The sequence below is a fragment of the Castor canadensis genome, chromosome 5, assembly GCF_047511655.1.
Source record: "Castor canadensis chromosome 5, mCasCan1.hap1v2, whole genome shotgun sequence".
NCBI classification, from domain to species: domain Eukaryota; kingdom Metazoa; phylum Chordata; class Mammalia; order Rodentia; family Castoridae; genus Castor; species Castor canadensis.
In genome coordinates, this window is record NC_133390.1 from 150,647,249 (window position 1) to 150,670,271 (window position 23,023).

Sequence of the window (23,023 nt, forward strand, 5' to 3'; positions counted from 1 at the left end):
CTCAGTATGTAGCCCAGGCTATCCTTGAACTCAAGATCCTCCTGCCTCAACCTCCTGAGTGCTACAATTACAGGTATCACGACCACACCCCATACTAAAGTATAATATAATAATATAACAATCAGAGGCAGAGCGAGCTGCAAAACAGACCATAGTGACACTGATTTGTGAAGAACAGGAAGGGAAGGAGTTTAAATTTCATCACTTCTGAATTCGTTGAAAACGAGTCCATTCATTGTATACTCTTTTACTTCTACTAAATATGTTCAAAGTGCATGAAGTAAAAGAAAGAAAATTCTCTAAACTTGGATATTCCACAGTGTTTCATGTTCTACAAACAATAATCACACCAGTTTTAATATTAAATACTGACTGAGCATCCTGACAGCTGCTGCCAGGCTAACAAGAAGCCTTGTGATCAGACGTAAAGAGTAGCCCTTGTTGAGGGCAGGGCAATGATGATAGGTGGATTTTGTCATTTGTTGATAGTGTTGGTTGGTGGAAGGGGAAGGGGACCTACTGACTCACTGAAACTGATGAGACAGGAAGAAGCAGAGATCCAAGGAATGGAGATGGTAGGCTCCATGTGCTTCCAGCTTGGGGTTTCTAATTTCCATTAACCAAAACAAAGAAAATATAGGGCCAAGGTGAGGCATGAGTACCCCATCCCCACAAAGGGAAAAGTTTGTTCCTAAGTACTAGAGACGTCTCTGAGAACTCTCTCAGCCATAAAGACCTACAGGATGCCTGTTAATGACCTGTGAAAGTTCCAGAACCTTGTAATCCCCCAGTGCTCAGCTAGAATGTGAACAAGCATCCCAAGAGGAACCCCCAAAGCTCTGTGGAGGAACAGAGAATTCCTGTATTCTTTGGCGAGACAGGGCTCAGCCTGTATGTCCCCATGACATCTTACTCTAGATCCTGTTGTTCGCTTAATATTAATTTGTAAATGTAAATAACTTTTTATTTAATATTTTTATAGAGAATTAGTTTATTTGGCTTTTGGGGGATGTGAGGATGCTCAGGTGAGGAAACTTTTATTACAGTTTTTAAACCACATTAGCATTGTGAAACACTGGGACTGAAAGAAAGATACTTTGTTAATCCAATTCAAATATCAGTGGTTGCACCACCATTTAGATTTTATCTGTAAATTGTACATTAAATCAGGGCTCTTTGGGGAACAGGAAGCTGCATGTTTTTGTGGCGCAGATTGTTTGTTCATTTGTTTGTTTTTGAAATGGAGTCTTGCTACATTGTTCAGGCTGGTCAAAGCGATCCCATCTCAACCTCCCAAATAGCTGGAATCACAGGTATGCTCCACCATGCACAGCTTCATGTGCATTGTGCGTGTGGGTTGTTTAATTGTCAAGTATTGATTGATCTATAATTTATGTACCATAAACTCACCCGCTGCAAGTGTATAATACCATGATTTTTTTGATAAATTTATGCATGTGTGCAACCATCACCACAATCCAGTTTTAAAACATTTCTATCACTCAAGAAAGTTTCCTCAAAACCACTTTTGGTCAGTCACTGATCCCAGCCCCAGCTGGTCTACATTCTGTCTCAAGTTTTGCCTTTTCTAGAAATTTCAGGCAGAGGGACCCACACAGCATGTTATCTCTTGTGTCTGGATTCTTTCACCAGGCGTGTGTTTGAGGTCATGTGTTGCTGCAGGTGTCAGTACCGTTTTCCTTCTTGTGGCCAAGTAGTGCCCTTGGGTGAGGTTCCTGTCTTATTTATCCTTTGCCAGCTCAGTGAGGGACATGGGGTTGTTTCCGTTTGGGTACTGTTATGAATGGTGATGCTATGAGTAGGCTCATGTATATTTGTTCTCATTTGGTTTTGGAGGATGTTGAGCCAGCCCCTGTGGTGTACTGTGACTGCTTTCTTTCACTTAGCATAGTTTCGAAGTTCATCTGTATTGTATGTATAAGCGTTTCATTTCTTTTTATTGCCAAATAGTATTCCATTGTGTGTATATATATTCATTCATCAATCGGTGGACATTTAAATTGTTTCCACTTTTTGGCTACTATTAATAATGCTACTATGAAAATTCATGTGAAAGCTTGGGGTTTTTTAACTTTTTTATTGTGGTAAAATGTGTATACATATGTACAATTCATTTGCCATCTTAATCTTTTTAGGTGGTAATTTGGTGGCGCTGAGTACATTCACAATATTGTGCAACTATTACCACTACCAATTTTCAGAGTTTTTCCATCTTCCCAAGCAGAAGCTGTATACCGTTAAAGAATAACTCCCCTTCACTCCTCCTCCTAGCCTCTGGTAACCTTTATTCTATTTCCTGTCTCTGAATTTGCCTATTGTAGGTAGTTCATCTAAGTGAAATCACACAATATTTGTCATCTTAAGTTTGTCTTATTTCACTTGGTAGGTCTTCAGGATTCATCCGTGTCATGTCATCCATCAGAATTTCATGCTTTTAAAAGGCTGAGTAATATTCCATTGTGTGCATATACAACCTCTTCATCCATTCACGGACACTTGAGTCACTTCCATTTTTTGACTATCGTGGAAAATGCTGCTGTGTACCAGTATCTGTCTGAGACCCTGCTTTCCATTTTGAGGGTTATATATTTAGGGGTGGAATTGCTCATCGTAGTCTATGTTTCAGTGCTGCCAAACTGTCTTCTACAGATGCTATGCCACTTAACATCCAGCAGTGCACTAGCATTTAGCTTTCCCCACATCCTCACCAGCACTGGTTATTATCTGTCTTTTATTAGTGCCACTGTAGTGGGTGTGATGTGAAGTGCTAACTCATTGTGGGTTTGTATGTTTAAATTCTTTAATCCAGCTGTCATTTACATTTTTGGCTGGTATAATTTTTTGACTTGGATTTTTGTTACCTTGAATAGCTAGGCATTTTTAACACTGATACGGTGTTGAATTCTTTCTTTCCCTACTGATAGAAAAATGCCATTTTTTCTTTATATTAAATATGTGAATTTAGAGGTACAGAGGTCTGTTTCCAGGTATCAGTTGACATGTTGTCCCCCAGCATGTCAATATCCTGCTATTTTAATGACTGATATTTTATAATGTGTGCCAGTGTCTAGAGCACAAGTATCCCCTCACAACATTGTTCTTTTTTTAAAAATCTTCTTGGCAATATCTGAACATTGTCTCTTTCAGCTTGACTTGGGGATTAGTATAAAGTTCCATTTGAAAATCCCTGTCAGGGCTGGAGGCATAGCTCAAGCAGTAGAGCACCTACCTAGCTAGGGCAAGGTCCTGAGTTCAAACCCCAGGACTGCCAAAAAATAAAATAAAGCAAAAATCTCTGTCAGATTCTGCTTGAGATTACATTGTTTGCAGTCTAGCTTATGACTCCTTCTGCCTTATACTACTTATATGTAAACCATTTTTACTGTCTGTTTTTACTACCAATAGAAATGTAAAGAGAGGGAATGCTAAGCCAGATGGGTTTGGCACCTTGAAGAAGCACTGGAAGAGGTTTGGGAAAGGTCTGCTCTCAATTCAGAAGAGAAGTGAGCCCAGGCAATGGAAAGATAGAGGTGTCCCTTTCAGGGGTCTAAACCAACTCACAAAGAATAGCCTCAGTTGTTCAAGAATTTTTGGGTTGTGGAATATAAATATGGCCCCCCAGACACCCACCACTGTTTCTTTGTCCAGTATGACGCTGTCCGAATAAACCAGCTCTACGAACAAGCCAGGTGGGCTGTCCTCCTGGAAGAAGTCGACTGCACAGAGGAAGAGATGCTGATCTTTGCAGCACTGCAGGTAAGGGGACATTGGGATCTTTTCTCTGAAGAGACAAGTCACGTTTGTTCTGGTTAAAGTTTTATATTCTTCAGACTGTTCATTTCTCTTATGAAAGAAATGAAAATGAGAATAAGTTTTAAATGCCCTTCCCAGTCTTCACGTGTGCATGATGAAAGGAATTGTCTTGCAATTCCTATCACAGGGACAATCAGTGATGAGGAAGAGTATGTTTAAGCATGCTAATTGTGAGTGTTAAAGTGAATCCGATGAAAATGCCTTTTTCCCTCCCCAGGCAGGAGATCTCCTTTCAGGAGGTACTCAGGATCCCAGGGGAATTCTTTTCAAAGAAGAAAATCACTTATGGACCTGTTTCGGTTGACATTTCTCAAACCTCTGTTTTCATTTTAGTATCACATCAGCAAACTATCATTGTCCACTGACATACAGGATCTTACACATGAGTCTGAGGTTGACGAAGTCGAAGCAGCACTGTCTAATTTGGAAGTGACCCTCGAAGGTGGAAAAGCAGACAACACTTTGGTATGAACTTCCCTGTTCACTCAGAATTGTGGCTTTGTTCACTAATTGACAAATACAGATGAACTTTTTTAAAATTAGAAATAAGAGGATATTTCATATGATTTTGCAAAAAATCCTATGCTTTTCATATGATAAGCTTAAACTTAGCAAAAATTGACTAGCTTTTCTCAGCTTAGTTCTGCAAAGGGACTAAAAGTATTTTCATGGTAATACTATTATAATGTATTTCATCCTGCAGGTAAGCTGGATGAATGACTGCTGTGGGCTCTGCTGCACTAGCATGGACCCTGGAATTGACCCCTTAAACCTAGAAAGAACCACCCTGTCTATAGCATGGGGCTGCTGTGATGATAGAGAAAATGCTTTGTGGATACAGTCTCATTATCTATTTACCTGGTCATACATTTTCTCTGACCAAGGTTGATAGAAGGGAGGGCCTTTCTCTAGGGCATTATCAAACACTCCTGAACCCTTTTGATTTCGGGACATAAATAAATAAAAACACTCCTGTAAAACATAAAGAAATAAAGCTGGTTTATCGAGCCAGGTGTGGTCGCTCATTTCTGTAAGACCAGCTATTCTGGAGGCAGAGACAGGAGGATATAGAGTTTAAGGTCGGTCCAAGCAAAGTTAGTGAGACCCTACCTGAAAAACAAAACAAAACAAAAAGTTTTTTAAAGGGGAGCCAGGGGCAGGCTCAAGTGGTAGAGCACTTGTCTAGTATGCATGAGACGTTGGTTTTAATTCCCATAACGGGGAGAAAAGAAAAAAACAAAAACAAAACTGGTTTATCATGCCTTGTGCCTTATCCATGAAAAGTGACTGAATGGCAGCTTTAGAACTGGAATGCCCTTTCTCTTTGATTCAGTCGTCAAGTGCTATTCATTTGCTTAACTTCTTCAGTCATGGCAATAATTACTGGTTTAATCACATTGAGTCAGAGTGGTGGGTCCATTGTACTATATCTGAACAATGATAGATAAGAATGAGTCACTATATTCTTATGTATAACACATCTTATGTGTGTTTTCTTATCATTAAATATCTTAAAATAGAAAACTGGTTTCATGCAAGAGCAAATATTTAATACAAACTAAACACCAAGATTCTGTAGAGATGCAGAGCCTGGCTCACGTTTATCAGAGACACAGACCACGAAATTGAAGTTCTTTTTTCTCTCCTTTCTTCACTAAATAGATAGAATAGGAAAGTGATCCTTCTTGGAATAAATGAAAATTTCCCTCCTTCCTTCAGTGTTTTTGTGTGACACTTCTTGGTGTGAGAAGTTCACTTGCAGAATGAACTTTGAACCAGGCTCCTTTGAGTTTAATCAGTGACTTGGATGTAGCCACAGTTCCCCACTTTGACATAAGAATTGCAAAAGATTTTGTTTCTACATAGAATAGACATTTTAGCTCAAACTTTGAACTTGAATGGAAGTTCAAGTCAAAACAGGGAAGTGTTAGTCAACCTTTTAATCTCCCTCTCTTTTTTTTTTACACTTTTGTCATCTATGACACGTACAGAAAACTGAAAAACATAAATGTATGAATCGACAAATTGGCATTAAATGATCCCCCAAGTCCTTGTCTAAAATCAAGAAACAGAGCTTTCCCAGCCACCCAGGAGCCCGCGTGTCCCCATTCCACTCCAAACCCTCCTCCTCCTCCCTGAGGTGACTACTGGAACTGAACTTTTTCATTTCATTTTATTTTATTGAATTCATTCACATTTTAAAAGCCACATGTTGCCACAAATGGCTGCCATATTGGTTGATGCAGGTATAGCATGCCAGCTCCATCTATGAAATTTCTGCTAATGAAACATTACGGTTTTTCCTTTCCTTAGGAGGACATTACGGACATCCCTAAACTTGCAGATAATCTCAAGTTATTTAGGTAAGTAAACTTTTAAGAGGAAAAGGTGTTCCTTGTAACAAACCCTTGCGGGTAGGGTCCAGGATTGGACATAATTGCACAGCCATTAGGCAAGTTCATGGTTTAAAGGTAAAACTGTGGGCTTTGGTATGAGACAGACAGTGGCTTGAATCCTACCTCCACCACACACACCAGCTGGGTGACCTTGAGAGTGTTTTCATGTCTCCTGAGCTGCAGTTTCCTGATCTATAAAATGAGAATATTCCTCCTCTTGGATTTGTTGGAAGGATTAGATAAGATGGCACTTTGAAGCATGTAACATGGTGCCTGGCTCATAGCACACGCTCACTAAACAGTGGTTTAAGCATGGCTAGCTTCAGCAATAATGAACATATGTGCCAGGCTGCAGCTTCCAGGAAGTCCATCTTGGAGGCTCTGGACTCTTACACCATTTGAAGGCTCTTTGGCAGTATAAGAGTTGACCTGGGCTTTTGCAATAGTACGTTCATCTACCTTCACCTATTTAAATGTTGGTCCATTGGAAACTGCTAAAAAGCCAAGCAGGTTTCTGTTTTGTTTTCATCATAGAAAGGACTATGGCCTTTGTGGTGGTGGCAAGGTGTGTTAGGATAAAAGAAATAAGGCCTTTTGAAGTTCTATCAGTTACCTGTGTCACTTTATGGTTTGTTGACTTTTCTTAAACCAACACTTCACTGGGGTAGCTCGCTTTCTGGGAAATGAAGGTTGCTTTTGATAATACAAGATGCAAAGGAAAACTTAAAAACTGAATCAGGCGTAAATGAGACACAAGTATCCAAAGGTCACTTTGTTTTTGTTTTTGTTTTGTGTGTGTGATGGCAGGATGAGGTCTCAGACAATACGGTCATTAATTTAACCTCTGTGGCATAAATAGCTATAACCACAATTAATTCATTTTTTTTATAGTCAGAGCTGCAGGAAAAAAAGGGACAATTTGAAGCTACAAATACACCTTTATAAAATAGTCATAATTGTTCTACAGATTGGGTTGCCATATTCTCTGTGGGAGGGAGGGACAGAGGGATGAAGGGGAGAGAGCCCTATTTCTAGTAAGAGTGCGACTTCTAACACGTTCTTCATTTCCCTGATCCTCTGGTCTACATCAGTATCAGAGCATTGGACTTGTCCTTTGATTTGATTTTTTTCCTCTATCGTGAAGCTCTTTATTTTTCTAAACAAAATCTTTCAAACCCACTATATAAACAGTACGCATCAGTTTCCAGCAATAAATCCATATGAATACAGGATAAAATAAAAGAATTATAAATTTTAAAATGATCATAATCTCAAGTTTTATGAAATAAAGAGGGACCCTACAGGGATTTTAGGACTTGGATATCAGTTCTCATGCCTTGGGGCTGGTATTTTTAACCCACCTAGGGACAGGAAATAAAGCTGTATGGCCCAATATAAAGCAGGAAGCAAGAATGAAGGGCCTGCCTAAAGGTAGAAATTTATAAGGGCCACCTTCTCTGTTTAGCACAGAATAGAGTTCATCCTTTCATTGGGTGCTGTGGGGAAATGAAAAGTCTTCCTTGAGAAATAAAAGTCAAGGCTGCTGCCACACCCAGATGTAGCTATAAATGCAAATGTCTTAAGTGCAAAGAGAATCCTGAAAACAATTACATAAAAACTGGTGCAGGAACACAAAACCTATGAAGCCCTAGCAAATACAGTTGTTAAAATCCATAGAGAAAAGAAAAACCATAAAATGAGTATGTTGAAAAGTAAGGATTATAATGAAAGAGCAGGCAGTATTGAAAAGGATTCAAATAGAAATTCTAGAAGTAAAAAATATAGTCATACAAATTGTAAATTAGGTATACTAAACATCAAATTACAAGACACAGTTGAAAAAGAACCCAGAAAGGTACAAATGAAAAACATGATATAGGTAAAATAAGAAGGCTCAACCAGCATCTATGCAGAATTCCAGAGGAAAGACTGAAGGAGAAGGGAGCATTGGAAAGAGACTACTGGAGAATATTCCATAAATCTTGAAGACAAAAGTTCTTAAATTCAGAAGTCACAAATCTCAAGCAAAATAAATCTGTATAAATGCACACTTTTTTTTTTCCCCTGCAGTCCCAAGGTTTGAACTCAGGGTTTCATGCTTACTAAGCAGGTACTCTACTGCTTGAGCCACACCCCCAACCCATAAACCCACATCTTGATAAGGCCAGGCATTGATAAGAGAAAGTTATCTCTCCTTTAGGTAAAAAGTGATTGTAAAATAAGTGGACTATAACCAGTTTTTGAAAAATATTAGTGTTGTGAAAACAGCATTTTGAAAGCAGCTTTCCTGAAATGATTCCATTGTTAGAAATAATGATACTATAAAAAAGACAAAAACTATATGATTTCACTTAATAGCTATGTGAAATCTAAAATAATCAACTCATAGGAACAGAGGCATGGCTCAAGTAGTAGAGCGCCTGCCTAGCAAGTGCAAAGCTCTGCATTCAAACCCCACCAGAACCATCAAAACAAAACAAAAAAAGTTCCCAAAGTGGGAGCAAGATGACCAGTTGTCAGAGGCTAGGGAAGTGGAGAGGGGATGGTGATGGTTGAAAGGTACAGAGTTTCAGTGACGTGAGATACACTTAAGTTCTGGAGACCTAACCATGCAGCACAGGGCAACTTGCTAAGAAAATTAAATGTTCATATCACACTCAGAAAAAAATAGTAATAAGGCGGTAAGAGGAAAAGTTGTGAGATGATGAATATATATGACCTTGATGGTTTTAGGTTGTGTACTTATCCTCAAATTCATCAAGATTTATACATTGTGCACAACTCTTAATATGCCAATCATACCTTAACAAAGTGATTTTTAAATATATATATAATCTACATATTTTTAAAACTTGGAAACAGAATGTTTCTGTTACATATCCAATACCAGAACTTTATATACTTGAAACCTACTTATTAAAAGTGTGAAAATGTGACATATTCTAATTAATTTGCATAAGTGAGTGATTAACATCAGTGAAGATGGAAATTAGTAGCTTTGTCTCCATAAAAAATTTTACAAATAGCTGCAAGCCTGTGGCTCACACCCGTAATCCTAGCTACTTGGGAGGCTGAGATCAGGTGGATCAAGGTTCGAGGTCAGCCTGGGCAAATAACAAGACCCCCATCTCCAAAATAACCAGAGTAAAATGGACTAGAGGTATGGTTCAAGTGGTAGAATGCCTGCTTTGCAAGCACAAAGCCTTAAGTTCAAGCCCATCTCATTAAAAAAATTTGTTTTTACAAATATGTAGATGGCATTAAAATATGAGCACTGTACCCTTGACACAGGTTGGCAATATTAAAAGGTATGTCACCTGGTTCAGCAGTGATCTCTCTCCCATTTTGGACAATGAAGGCTAAAAGCTTTGGGTATCCTAATAGGAAAAAAAATACAAGCATTTTGATTTAATACTCACAGCCAACATAAATCATTGGAATTTATTTGACTAACAACTTCCCTTCTTGAAATAAATTGAAATTTTCACTCATTTTGCATTCATATTTTATATAGGCTTTATAATATTTATAATAGTACAGTGGCATAGTTTACAAATAACTATATGCATGTTGAGGGTAGATGCTCAAAAGATTTTAAACACAGGGTGAGTCCATTCACAGTTCCGAGATGGCTGGTGGTGGCCAGTGATCTTAGGAAAGTTTATTTCAGTGCAGGTGGCCAGGTCCTGACCTGCGCCTGCGGGGTCTGGATGTCTGGGACTCTCTAACGAGCTCCCCTTCAGTTCTGATAAATGCAGGTGTTTGTGAACTCTCCTAAAATATAAAGCCCAGCTCCTTAGCAGAGCAAAGATCTACACTGGCCCCACCTATCTGTTGTTCTTGTCGCCATGATACCCCACACATGGAAATGCTGAAGCCACAGAGACTCCCCTCTCCCTGCTCCCCATTTCTCCTCGGTACAGTGCCCAGCCAGAGGTAGGTGTTTTAAGAAATGGTTAACTCAGCTCTCACGCACCTGTGCACTTTGTTGTGCACCAGCAATGACCACCTTCTGAAATTTCTTTTCCCTGTTCTTTCAAAAAAATTCATACTCATCCTTCATTTGCAGTTTAAATGCAACTTGTGAGCTCTCCACACCTTGTTACATGGTTTACAATGTTCTTTGTATTTACTTATTTTATTTTTTTATTTAAACTGTGTGATCTGTGAGGATTGAAGACACTGTCTTTTTCTGTAAATCACTCCTCACCCAGCCAACTCCTCCACCCTCTACCCCTGCCCTGTCTTACCCTAGCCTCTAGAGCACAGAATAGGGCCATGATTGTTAGTTTTGTTGATAAGTTGGAAACCAAACTGGAAAGACATAGTAGGAGGAATTTTAGATCTTTTGATACTCTTAGAGGCCCGTTAAAAAGAAACGGAAAAGTTTTCATTCTTAACGCTAAAGAGAAAGGTCTGGATGCCTCGCATTAAACCAAGACCTTGCTACCCACATCTTTTGGTTAGAGGCTGTGCCTGTAGATTTTATTTTGAAAATACTTCCCATTTCCAAGAATCTGAGTGTAAACAAATATTTTCCATGCAATTACATTAATTATAATTCTCAACATGGTAAATACTATTTTAGTGCACAGGAAGTGTTAACTCCGTATAATGTTCTTCTCATTTATTTTATATTTTTGTATAATATTCTCCTGTAATACACTGGAGTTTCGTTTGTTTTTGTGTGGCTTTGTGCTGATGATAACACATTACTGATGTATTCAAAATACTACAGGACAGCATTAACACCAAACTTGCTCTCTACTGCTATTTTTTGGGGGGTGGGAGTGAGGGGACATACTGGAGCTTGAACTCGGGGCTTTGTGTTTGCTAGGCAGGTGCTCTACCACTGAGCCACTCTGCCAGCCCTCTTCTGTTCTTGAATGTAGAGAATAGACTACTCTCTGTCAAGAGATACCCTGATCCAGTTCCAAGCTCAGGATTGTTCCATCAAACCATATACAAGTCACCTTTTCTTTTCTTTGCCTAATAATCCCTTCTTTCCTACCCCCAGCTCTCATTCACATTTTCTGTTTCAAATAGCACAACCTTTAGACCTGTTACAAGCGCCACCAACCTTGTCTAGCACAGGCCACAGAGTTTTTTGGCCCTAACGAATAACGCTGTTGGATGTCTTTCCCCCAACCCAAAATCTTTTTTTCCCATAACAGTCTAGTTGATACAGCGAGATGACTTAACTGGGAATTTCCTGGTAGCTTCGTGTGTGTGTGATAGTGGGGTTTGAACTCAGGGCCTCATGCTTGCTATGCAGGAGCTCTACCACTTGAGCCATTGGACCAGCACTTTTTGAGTTGGTTATTTTTGAGATAGGGTCTCACTTTATGCCCAAGCTGGCCTGAGGCACAGTACTCTTTATTTGTGCAACCCTGCGTAGGTGAAGGCATGTACCCCCACACTCAGCCATTGGTTGAGACAGGGTCTTGAGAACTTCCTGATTTGGTGGCTTCTCTGAAGGGTTAATAGAAAACTATGCAGAAAAAGATTGCTCACTTTTGTCACTGGTTTTTGTGTCTGTTAACCTGAAGCTTGTACTCTCCATATCAACAGCTGTTTTTAGATCCAGGAAGTATGCTGAGATTTCACGTGGTGCGAGAATCATGCAGGTTTCCCAGGTCATCAGAATAACTTACTGAGCACTTCATTTGTGCCAGGCATGGTGATAAGCACCTCACATAGATGACCTCAATCCATCCTCACACAAGCCATGTGAGTTCAAGGCTGCTCCTGTCTTTATCACATAGACAGCGGCAGAACCCGAGTGTGGACGCAGAGGTCTAACTCCTGAGCTTCTACATTAACCTCTGCATTATATAGCATCACCCCCCTTGCTAGCTTTTAAAAATGAGTTGGCACACCGGGGATATAGCTCAGTGGTAGAGCACACTTAGCATGCACTAGCCCTGGGTTTGATCCCCAGCACCACAAAAAAGGAAAAGAAGAGAGGAAAAGAGTTAGCAAATTGAGATGTGTTTTAAAAATAAGGAATGTGTTGTCTACAGGGCCTCTGAAGCACCTCAATCTGTCCCAGAATTTGCTATGTGTACTGCAGTCCTGGATCGTGGTTTAAATGTTTACTATACTTTCATTTGCAGGCCCAAGAAACTAATGTTAAAAGCTTTCAAACAATATTGGTTTGTCTTTAAAGACACATCAATAGCCTACTTTAAAACGAAGGAACTTGAACAAGGAGAACCAGTAGAAAAGCTAAATCTGAAAGGTAAGAGCATCCTGCATCTCACTGTGGCTGGTCACGACTCAGCAAGCAGATTGAAGACAATAGTCCTACAAAATGAAGCAAGGTTACTTCTGGAGGAACCTCTGTGTGTCATGGTTTTCCAAATGGCAGCTCCTCTTCCTCTTGGCACATGGACCTTGGTTATGGGCTAGTCAATGTGGGTATTTGTGTTCTACTGTCCCTTGTTTCCCAGTGTGTCCAGAGTCTATGAAGGAGTGGTGGCTGGTGTCCATTCAGTATAGCACTCAAGACATTGTGAGATCCTGAGAAGCTTTCTGAATTCAGGATCAGTAATGGCTCAGTGGTAGAGCATGTGCTTAGGACTCTCAGTTTGACCCCTAGCACTGCAAAATAAATAAAGCCAAGAACAGTTATGTTTAATTCAGTGTCACATTAGTGCCTGTTCTAACTTCTGAAAGTGACTATAAGTGTGCTGATATAACTTAAAAATATTTAATCAACGAGTGTACTCAACTCTCATCATCTTGGCAATTGCCTCTGCCTTCATCTCTTTTAAATTTCATGTTCATAATTATTCCTAAGAGTGCTTGATATCATCCTGAAAATCATGTCGATTGATTTAAGGAAATCATAAAAGAAAATGATTTTTCTTTATCCATGTTAATTATTTATGTCTTACTTTATTTTTCTTTAACTGCTATTGCTTGCTTCTCCATTTTTTGGAAGAGAATCAAATCTGAGGGGTTTACATTCAAAGTCTTTACTTTAGATACATGCCTGATATTTATTGTAACAGATTCTTCAGAACTCAGTTTTTTCCCTGCCTTTTGTCCTTCAGGCTGTGAAGTTGTGCCAGATGTGAATGTATCAGGGAAAAAATTTGGAATCAAGTTACTAATCCCTGTCGCTGATGGTATGAATGAAGTGTATCTGAGATGTGACCATGTAAGTTAAATCACAAAAATCTTAAGTCACTTTACCTTTATGAAGCCTAAGAGAAAAACATACAGATGCTCCTCCATTTATAACGGGGTTGTGTCCCAGTAAACTTGTCTTTATTTGAAAATGCCATTAAGTCAAAAATGTGTTTAACACAACTAAAACTCTGAAATCCTAGCTCAGCCTACCTTAACCATGCTCAGAACATCCACATCAGCCTAATAGTTGGACAAAATCATCTCACACAAAGCCTATTATACAATAAAGTGTTAAGTATCTTATGTAATGTATTGAATACTATCTGAAAATGAAAAACAAAATGGTTTTGCTTTTATGCCATGGTATAATTGAAGTATCAATGTAGAACGAGGGTAAATGGGGGACCATCTGTAAGATATTCTCTCAAATTGAACACTTTTTGGTCAGTCAGGTATTGCTTTGGAACAAGATCACAATGCAACAAAATAACAATGTCATTCAACAATAAACATTTGTTTCTGAAAGATTTGCAGGTAGGCTGGGGGTCTGATGTTTCAAGCTGGTGTCGGCTGGTCAAATCTGTTTTGAGCTATAGGTCTAGTGAGGCTTGTGTCCTTGCTGCAGTTTGGACTCATTTTATTTATTCTGGTCTGAGGCTGCCTAGAGGGAGCTCTTTCATGATGATGGGAGAAGTGCAAGAGGGCAACTGGGAACATGAATGGCCACTTAAAGCTTGGGCTTCAAACTGTCGCTTCCATCCACATTCCATTGCCTAAAGCAAATCACACATGAGTGTGGATGGAAGGGAAGGGATAGAAATTATACTCTAACTCAGGAGGGATGGACTGTCAAGTAACATGGCAAAGGGTATGGAGACCAGGAGGCTGAAGATTGAGGCCAGTGACTCAGTATGCCACACTAACTATTGCTGTGAGGAATCCCCTATTTACTGTACCCTTCAGCTGGAGACCACACCCATTCTCTCACTGAAGCCTAAAAGGAGCCCAAAAATTAACAGAATAGTAGAATTGCCATTAGCTGGTTCAGATCCCATCCATGGCCCTGAAACAATGCAGGAAATTGGTCAATGACTTTTTTCAATTTTTTTTTTGTCAGAGATGAGACATTGTATGAAAATAGAAATATGTATCTAGGAAACTCTCTGGTAACTTGTATTTTTACATGTCTGGGCTCCAGACAGGAGCCTTTGTGTTCTTGGGTCCTCATTAAATGCAAAAACCCCTGTATAAAATGGATCGAAGCTGACATTCCTGTCATCTAGCCCCTTAACATCTAGAAACTTAATACCTATTGTTGGATGTTTGTTACCAGTCACTGAGAATAGGCACCACTTCCTGTCTTTTCTTGCTCGGAAGGTAATGGTTTTATAGTATAGCCTAAGCTTTGTTCTGTTTTCAGCAAGTTGGCTTTGCACTTGAACTTATTTCTGAGCCCTCTGGAATTTGTTGCAGGAGAATCAATATGCCCGGTGGATGGCTGCTTGTGTCTTGGCATCGAAGGGCAAAACCATGGCAGACAGCTCCTACCAGCCAGAGGTCCTCAATATCCTTTCATTTCTGAGGATGAAAAACCGGAACTCATCATCTCAGGTGGCTTCCAGTGTTGAAAGCATGGACATGAACCCAGAAAGTTTTGTATCACCTCGGTGTGCAAAAAAATACAAGTCTAAACAGGTACTGCTAATCTTATCTGGCCAGTTACTCACATAAATTATGTTCAGAAATAAAAGGAGGAATTCCCTCTGATTAAGACCATTAACATGAAGAATCGGTTGATGGGGAAATTTGACTATGTACTGGATATTAGGTGATATTATGAAATTACTAGCTGAGTGCATTGTCTCACACATGTGATCCCAGCTACCCAGGACATAGAGATCTGAAGGATCATGGTTCAAACCCAGCCCAGGCAAAAAGTTCAGGAGACTTCTTTCTCAACCAATGACTGGGTATGGCGCCTTGTGCCTGTTATTCCAGCTGCAAGGGGAAGCATAAATTAAGATTGTAGCCCAGGCCAGCCTGGGCATAAAGCAAGATCCTATTATCTTAAAAGGGGTTGGCAGCATGGCTCAAGTGGTAGTGTGTCTGCCTAGCAAGTGTGAGGCCTCGAGTTCAACCCCCAATACCCCCAAAAGAAGAAAGAAAGAAATTACTGTTAATGTTTGTTAGAGGTGACTATACTGCTAACTGAATGTGGTAATAGTCCCAGATTGATCTTAATTAAGAATAAATTGTTTAGTCCCCACAAACTAAACATGAAAATTATGCTTTCATGAGAGTGAGTTGAAAGTTGCACAGACGAGCTTCTCAAGCAGAATCACTGTCTGTGGATGCTTTCTGGTGCAGACCCCAGAAAGAAGGACCCAGCACCCTCCATCCTCACGAGCCTTAGAAGCACATGTGTTGACTGCTCTTGTTCCACCTTCTCCCTGGTGATTTTCACGTCTTCTAGCAAAGAGGAGAAAGTGAATGGATGAACGAATGACAACAAATTGTCAATGTAGAATGGCAGTGGGTCTTTGAATTAATTGTTCTCATTGGGAATCTGGAGTTAATATGATTACAAAGCAATTGGTGAACACTGTGGAGAGTTTCATGTCTCCTGTTTCTGCTTAGCTGGCAGCTCGGATCCTGGAAGCCCACCAGAATGTGGCCCAGATGTCCCTGGTTGAAGCCAAGCTGCGGTTCATCCAGGCCTGGCAGTCCCTACCTGAATTTGGCCTCACCTACTACCTTGTCCGGTGATTACAGTGTTTCCTTGTCTCTCTCACTTTGCATTCTTTCTTTGTTGCTGTTTTGGGGTTTTTTTTTTTGGTTGTTATTATTGTTTGGAGGGGTTGCTTTTGTTTTTGTTTTGAGCAGTCTCACTATATAGACAGGCTGGCCTCAGACACTTGGTCCTCCTACCTCTACCTCCTCAATGCTAGGATTAGAGGTGTGTGCCATCAAGTCCTTTCAATTTTTTTTCCTGGTTTTTGTTATTAATATTTAAGTCAATGTTCAAAGGGGTATCTCAATGTACGCCCACTGTGGGTGTTCATTCAGTTTTAAGTGACTTTCTTGAAGCCCAGTTTGTTCTCACTTTAGTCTAGAATTTCAAACTCTTCTTATTTTAGAATTTTGCCCTTTTGCATATGGTCTAAACACGTTCAGCTACTCCTCAGAACTTTTCATACCTTCTGTTCAAAGTGCCAGCTAAATGTGAGGAAGGAAATGTTAAGATTTTAAAAGCAGATTTTGTTCTTTTAAGATAACTACCTTTGCAAAACCAGAGGGAGGATGCCAGCTGCTGGTTTTATGAACTCTGTGGCTTTCTTTCATGTCAGGTTCCTCCTCCTTGTAGTGTATCTCACAGCATGGCCATGTGTGGCTTTGCAGAACTGTTGGTTTCCACATAGAGACCCTGACAAACCTTGTGCCTTGTGTTCACTCAGCCTTTTCAGGTGGTGCCCCTGTTCCCATTGATCTCTGAAGATTTCTGGTCTGAAGGCCCTGTAGGTGGCTCATCCATTGTCCCTTTGTATTTACTGAGATACGAAAAAAAAGAAGAAGAGCATCAGTGACTTGTCTAAGTTCATCTGCTAGTCAGGGACACTCCTTGCCATAGAGTCCAGTGTCCTCATTGGTAATCTGGACCATGTGTGATGACTCACTGCACTGTATGAAGTGAATGGTTTTCCAAAATGCGTCTAGAAGCATGCCTAAAATCAACTTAAATGTTTTAATTCAGTAAGGAAGACTGATGCATTAGCAAATTTACAGTTAATCTTGTATAATAGCAAATACTCTGTCATTTTCTTATTTCATAACTTAGAAACTGGAAGATTGCTTTATATTTTAAAGCACTGACTCATACAAAAGTATACTTTTCTTTATTTTCTTGGCTCTTTCCAAAGACCCAGTTTCTCTTAGCTCTGCTAGCAGGGCAGTTTATTCAGACTTTTCTGTACACTAAAATATTTCATTTAACTTCTGTCTCCCCCATTTGATCAAAATGAGGACTCCTTCTGCTTTATTCACCCAAGCAAAGAAATGAGGGAGGCTGGGCATGATGTAATCCCAGCATTCAGGAGGTAGAGGCAAGAGGATCATGAGTTGAAGTCTAGTCTGAGCTGCATAGCCAAACTCTGCCTCAAAAAAATAAAGGCATGGGCTGGCAGAGTGGCTCAAATCATAGAGTATCTGCCTAGCAAGTATGAAGTCTGGACTTCAAACCCCAGCGCTGGGGTGGGGGGGAACAAAGGCAAGATCTAGCAATTTAGCTCAATGGTAGATGGCCTGCCTAGGCCTGCATAAGGCCCTGAGTTTGATCCCTAGCACTGCCGCCAAAAAAAAAAGAATGAGGAAGGACAAAGTTGTGCACATCTGTGCATGGACACCTTTGTATATTACACACACATACACACACTTCCCTATAACTCTGCAGCCCTACAGGGTGGAAAGAACATGGTCACTTGAGCTAAGCAGGCTGAGCCCCCACCAACCTGTGCCCCTGCTAGCTCTGTGACTTTGAGCACTTTCATTGGCCTCACCAACCCTCAGCTGCACTTGCTTAATGGACGTTCTGAACCTGCTCTGTTCAGAGAATCCAATGAATCTGCAAGTTGTGTGCCTGATAAACTGTGAAGTGTGGGTGGGCCCTGTGCAAACTGGACAGTCAGTCCTTCACACTATTTCCCCTTTTGCCAACTGTTTCCCCTTTCATGTCCCTCTTCCCCTAACTCCACCTCCAGCACCTGTTTGTGCAGCAGCCCTAGGCTGGGTAAAAATCTGCCTTTTCCAAAGCCAGTCAGAGGCTCCATATGTAGGGATCTGCCTACTCCAAGTAACCTGGGTCCCTGCTTTACAACTGCCTGGAGGCTAGAGAGCAGCAGGTGGAGCAAGAAAGGGTTAACCTGTGATAGTAAGCATTAATGTAGCAGAATGAATAATAAAAGGTATGAGAATGATTCCAGAAAAAAATTAACTTTAATCAAAAATAATTTTAAGAAGATGTAGAAGGTAGTTTATTCAACTAGATATATTTTCTCAAATTATACTTTTCCCTGTCCTGCAAAATCCATTTTCACATCAGCATCCATCCTCATATCCCTCTAGTTGCTGTCCCCCATCTCTGTCCCCTTTGTAGCATCTCTCTTGAACATATTGTACCTACCCACCATCTCAGTTACTTTCTAATATTTTCTCCAGGACCCACAGATCACTCCATTGCCTCCCAGCTTGGCCTCATCAAGGACACCCATTGGTCACCCATGACTTTCACATTAAAATCCAGTGGTCATCTCTCAGGCTTTGTGTCAGCAGTTTGACTGTGAATCACGCCCTCCTTCTTGACCCACTTGCCTCCCAACACAGCTGACTTACCTGGGTTTCCTCCTCCCTCACTGGCCAGTTCTTTCTCATCTTCCCAGGCTCTTATGATACCAAAGTGCACAGGCCTCAGGTCTTCAAGCGCTCCTCAATCTACACTCACCCTCTTAAAGCTCAACCATTCATTTGGCTTCTTTTATACACTGGTTCCTCAGAGTGCTTCCTTTGAACCTCAGATTCAGACGTCCACTACCCTTGGGTGTCTAATGAGTGGCATCTCACCTTACCAAGTCCAAACTCCTGATGTTTTCCCCAAGACCAGCCCCCTGCATTATTCTGCATCTCACTAAAGGCAACTCCTCCCTTCAGTCCGTCAGGCTAAAGTCCCTTGGAGTCACTCCTGACTCGCTGTTTGTCTTACACTGACATCCTGTCTATTGGCTCTGCCTTCAGAGTACACGCAGCATCTGATCCCTTCTTGCCACCTCCACTACCCAGGCCAGGTCCACAGTGGTCCTCCTTGGTCTCCCTGCCTTCTACCCTCATCCCTTAGGTTTTCAATTTAGCAGCTAAAATGACTCTTTTAAAAATCAAAGTCAGACCATGTCAGCCTCTGCTTTTGAAACTCTGTGTCACTCAGAGTAAATGCCAGATCTTGCAATGGCCTGTGTGGCCTCAACTCGCTGTCACATTCTTCTCCCTTCCTTCACTGTGCCAGCCATACTGTCCTCCTGGCAGTTCCTTCAGAGTATGCATGTGCCACATGGCTGTGCCCTCCGCCTGGAATACTCTCTCTCCAGACATCCCTGTGATTCTGTGGGGAGTGGATTAAAGCCTATGAGAACTGGACACAAGCAAGGCGAGCTGCAGTAAATTGCTTTTACCTGTAGGCCGAGATAGGCACAGCCTAGGCCACGAAACAGGGAAAGGCAGAACAGCTGCATCTCAAATTGCGTTCAGAAAAGCAGGAATGCAGGTTTCTCCTGTTCAATGTCTTATGCCCCTCCCCATGGCTCCACTCTGTTTGCTGCTATAAAAGACCCTGAAGGAGGGAGAGGGGCTTTTGGCGCTTGCCTTTTGTGGCTTTCCTTTGGGCTTTTTGGTGTGGGAAGCTTTTGGCGGGGAAAAGAATTATTGAAGGGAAAAGAATTGTTGAAGGGAAAATGCTAAAGAGGAATTGATAGAAAGTCTGCACTGAGAACTTTAACGAAGGCTTCAGAAAGCAAAGCTGAGAAAGAACTTCATACAGAGGACTAAGGAAAGCTAAAGAAAACCCAAAGAGAACATGGGACAGTGCACAGTGCAAGTCTAAGGACAAGACTTTAAGAGTTATGCATATGCAGGTTGTAGGTGTGGCTGTTTGCAAGTTTGTAGCACCCAGGCTTTAAGAGAGCAAAAGAGAGATGAGACAGTGCAAGCCTGGGGGCAAAAGACTAAGAGCAATTAAGTTAAAGATAAGCTGAGCGCAAACGTGGGACAGTGCGAGCCTAAGCAAAGAGGTTTTTTTTGTTGTTTTTTTCGGGGGGGGGGGGGTGGAGGGGCACTGGGGTTTGAACTCAGGGCCTCACACTTGCTAGGCAGGTGCTCTACCACTTAAGCCACTCCACCAGCAGCAAAGAGGTTTTAAGCAAGGTTTTAAAGAACTACGAGGAGAAAGACCTTAAAGAATCAAGATAGAGAAAAGAAGCAATGGAGTTTGTGTGTCTCCAGCTGAGCATACAACACACCTGACCCCAAATTTCTTTGTTTATCTTATATCTTCTCTAAAATCTCCATTTGCCCCCAGTTAAGCCCAGTTAGGTCCAGTAATAACCAAGGAGCGAGCCAGAGAGAGAAAACCTCGCTCTAGCAAGGGAGGGAGCATGAGAAACAGCGCCCCCTTCATGATTCACCATCCCATCATCAGCTCTTTGATCAGATGTCACCTTCTCACCGAGACTTTCTCTGACCTCACTATTTAAAATTGAAACCTCATGCCAGTAGTTCCTATCTATCTTCTGTGGTTTATTTTCCCTTATGATCTTATCTGGCCAATTTACTTCACTTGTTCCTGATCCCCTCTCCCCAGTAGCCAAGAATATTCTATCTGTGCAGTTCACCAAATATCCCCTTGCCTAGAAAGATTCCTGGCATGCACAGTTGGTGCTAATGTTGAATGAACTGGTTTGACTCCCTCTTATTTTATTTTCCTCTGATTTCAATTTCACTTTAAGAGTGTCTTGAGGACAGCTTGAATTCTCTCTATTCATATTCTCTTCATTGCTATCCTTCCAAAATAATTTGGAAATTTTATTATCCAATCATCTTTAAGAAGTTGCATGTGACTAATAGTTGCTTTGCTTTTTCTTTTTTTTTAATTTTAATGTATTCAGATTTTATTCAGGTATACCCTGTGACACTTTAGGTTTTTTATTGTTTATACATTTATTCATATGCATATACATTGTTTGGGCCACCTTTCCCCACTGCCCCCGCCCCGACTCTTCCTCCCCTCCCCGCCTCACTTCCAGGCAGAACCTGTTCCACCCTCCTCTTCTCCAATTTTGTTGAAGAGAAAACATAAGAGATAATAAAGACATTGCATTTTTGCTGGCTTGAGATAAAGACAGCTATCAGAAAGACTCCTAGCATTGCTTCCATGCCATGTGTATTACAACCCACATTGAACAGTTGCTTTTCTACTTGTTTTAGATTTAAAGGAATCAAGAAAGATGACATTTTGGGAGTTTCATATAATAGGCTGATTAGAATTGATGCAGTCACCGGGATTCCAATTACAACATGGAGATTTGCCAATATGAAACAGTGGAATGTCAACTGGGAAATCCGACAGGTAGAGTGGAAGTTTCTGGTATTCTGTGCTGAGCCTGTCAATGTGTGTTCCCTCGGAATTTCAGATTATTCTGATTTTTAAAAGGTGTACCGTAGGCATGTAATTATCTGCTTAAAACAATTACGTGCAATTCTGGGCAGTTTCTTAATAAGTACAAGACGAATGTTCTTCAGTTAACACTGCAAGTTGGCTTTCCATACAGATAGGCTGTAAAATAGCTGGGTAGTTTAATTTTCATAGACTTACCATAGGATTATGTAAGATTTAGAGTCTGAGTCAGGTGCCAGAGGCTCACACATATAATCCTGGCTGCTTGGGAGGCTGAGAGCAGGAGGTTCATGGCTCAAGACCAATTTAAGCAAACAGTTCACAAGGCTCCCACCTCCAAAATAACCAGAGCAAAATGGACTGGAGGCTCAAGAGGTAGAGTACCTGCTCTGTGACTGCAAAGCCCTGTGTTCAAACCCCAAGTCCCACAAAAAAAAAAGATTTAGGATGCTCATTTCTTATAAAATAAATCAAAAAAAGGCCTCATCTGACTGACTACAGAGATCTAACTAGTGGTAGAACAAAAGGCTCAGTTGTCCCAAGAGGGAAAAAGTACTGGAGGAGCAAGTGAGGTGCACAGAGATGACTGAGGAAAAACTCCACCTCTGAGATGAGCCCTCAAACCCTCAGGCAGAGTCACAGCCTCTCACTGTCCCACCTCTAGAAACCATGTTCAGGCCAAGCCTACATCATGGAAGACTCTAAATTCTCAACATGCCACTGTTGATGCAGGTCAGTCTGCTGTTGCTGATTTAGAATCATCTTCCCTTGTTCCTTTGGCATTCTCCTATTTTCAGTAGAAAACTGTCAACGCAGAGAAATGGTATGAGACCCACACTTTTTGTAAGAACCCTGGATTCCTTTCGGTAGTACTAATAACTACTGGGCACCCACTGTAGAGTGAAGGCCGGAGTCCACAGGATCTTTAAGGCAGCAAGTTCTAACGCATGAAGCATTTCAAGATCTGGGGAGCCTTAAAATACCACAGTCCAGGCCAACACAAAACCAATTAAATACAAACTTCTGGGAGTGGGTGCTGGGCATCAATGAGTATTTAAAGTTCCACAGGTGATTCCAGTGGGGAGCCCATGGACATGAGAACCAGCCAAGTCGCTAAGTCTTCTGGTGCTTAGAGTCTATGACTTTCAGCTGGGAAAGGGTACAAGGCTGTTGGAAAACTCAGGGAGGCTTTTTATTCTCCATTAAAGAGTCTGCAAACTATCCTGACACAGGGAGTGCTTAGGAAATTCTTATATCTAAACTGGCACGTGAACAGATGGAAAATGTGTTTATGGGCTGGGAGCAAGGAATGCTTTGTGTCCAAGTTGACACCACAAGAGGGCGCAAAGAGAATAAATACATGTTTTCTGAAAGTGCTGAATGGAAATGGTTTTCTGTGTGATTTGGGGGAGACATGCATCTGTTGGTCACCTCAGCAGCCCTC

At 41.0% G+C, this 23,023-nt stretch overlaps 1 protein-coding gene across 1 annotated transcript in view; it reads left to right on the forward strand.

Moving 5' to 3' along the window:
* The window catches only part of Fermt1 (FERM domain containing kindlin 1), a 43,538-nt gene that overhangs the window by 17,703 nt on the left and 2,812 nt on the right, over positions 1 to 23,023 (forward strand). Inside the window, exons 7-14 of the mRNA XM_074074373.1 lie at positions 3,670 to 3,777; positions 4,168 to 4,299; positions 6,148 to 6,197; positions 12,347 to 12,471; positions 13,289 to 13,395; positions 14,841 to 15,062; positions 16,005 to 16,129; positions 21,390 to 21,531. Of these exons, the coding sequence (XP_073930474.1) occupies positions 3,670 to 3,777; positions 4,168 to 4,299; positions 6,148 to 6,197; positions 12,347 to 12,471; positions 13,289 to 13,395; positions 14,841 to 15,062; positions 16,005 to 16,129; positions 21,390 to 21,531 (1,011 nt within the window). The remainder of the gene's footprint in view (positions 1 to 3,669; positions 3,778 to 4,167; positions 4,300 to 6,147; positions 6,198 to 12,346; positions 12,472 to 13,288; positions 13,396 to 14,840; positions 15,063 to 16,004; positions 16,130 to 21,389; positions 21,532 to 23,023) is intronic.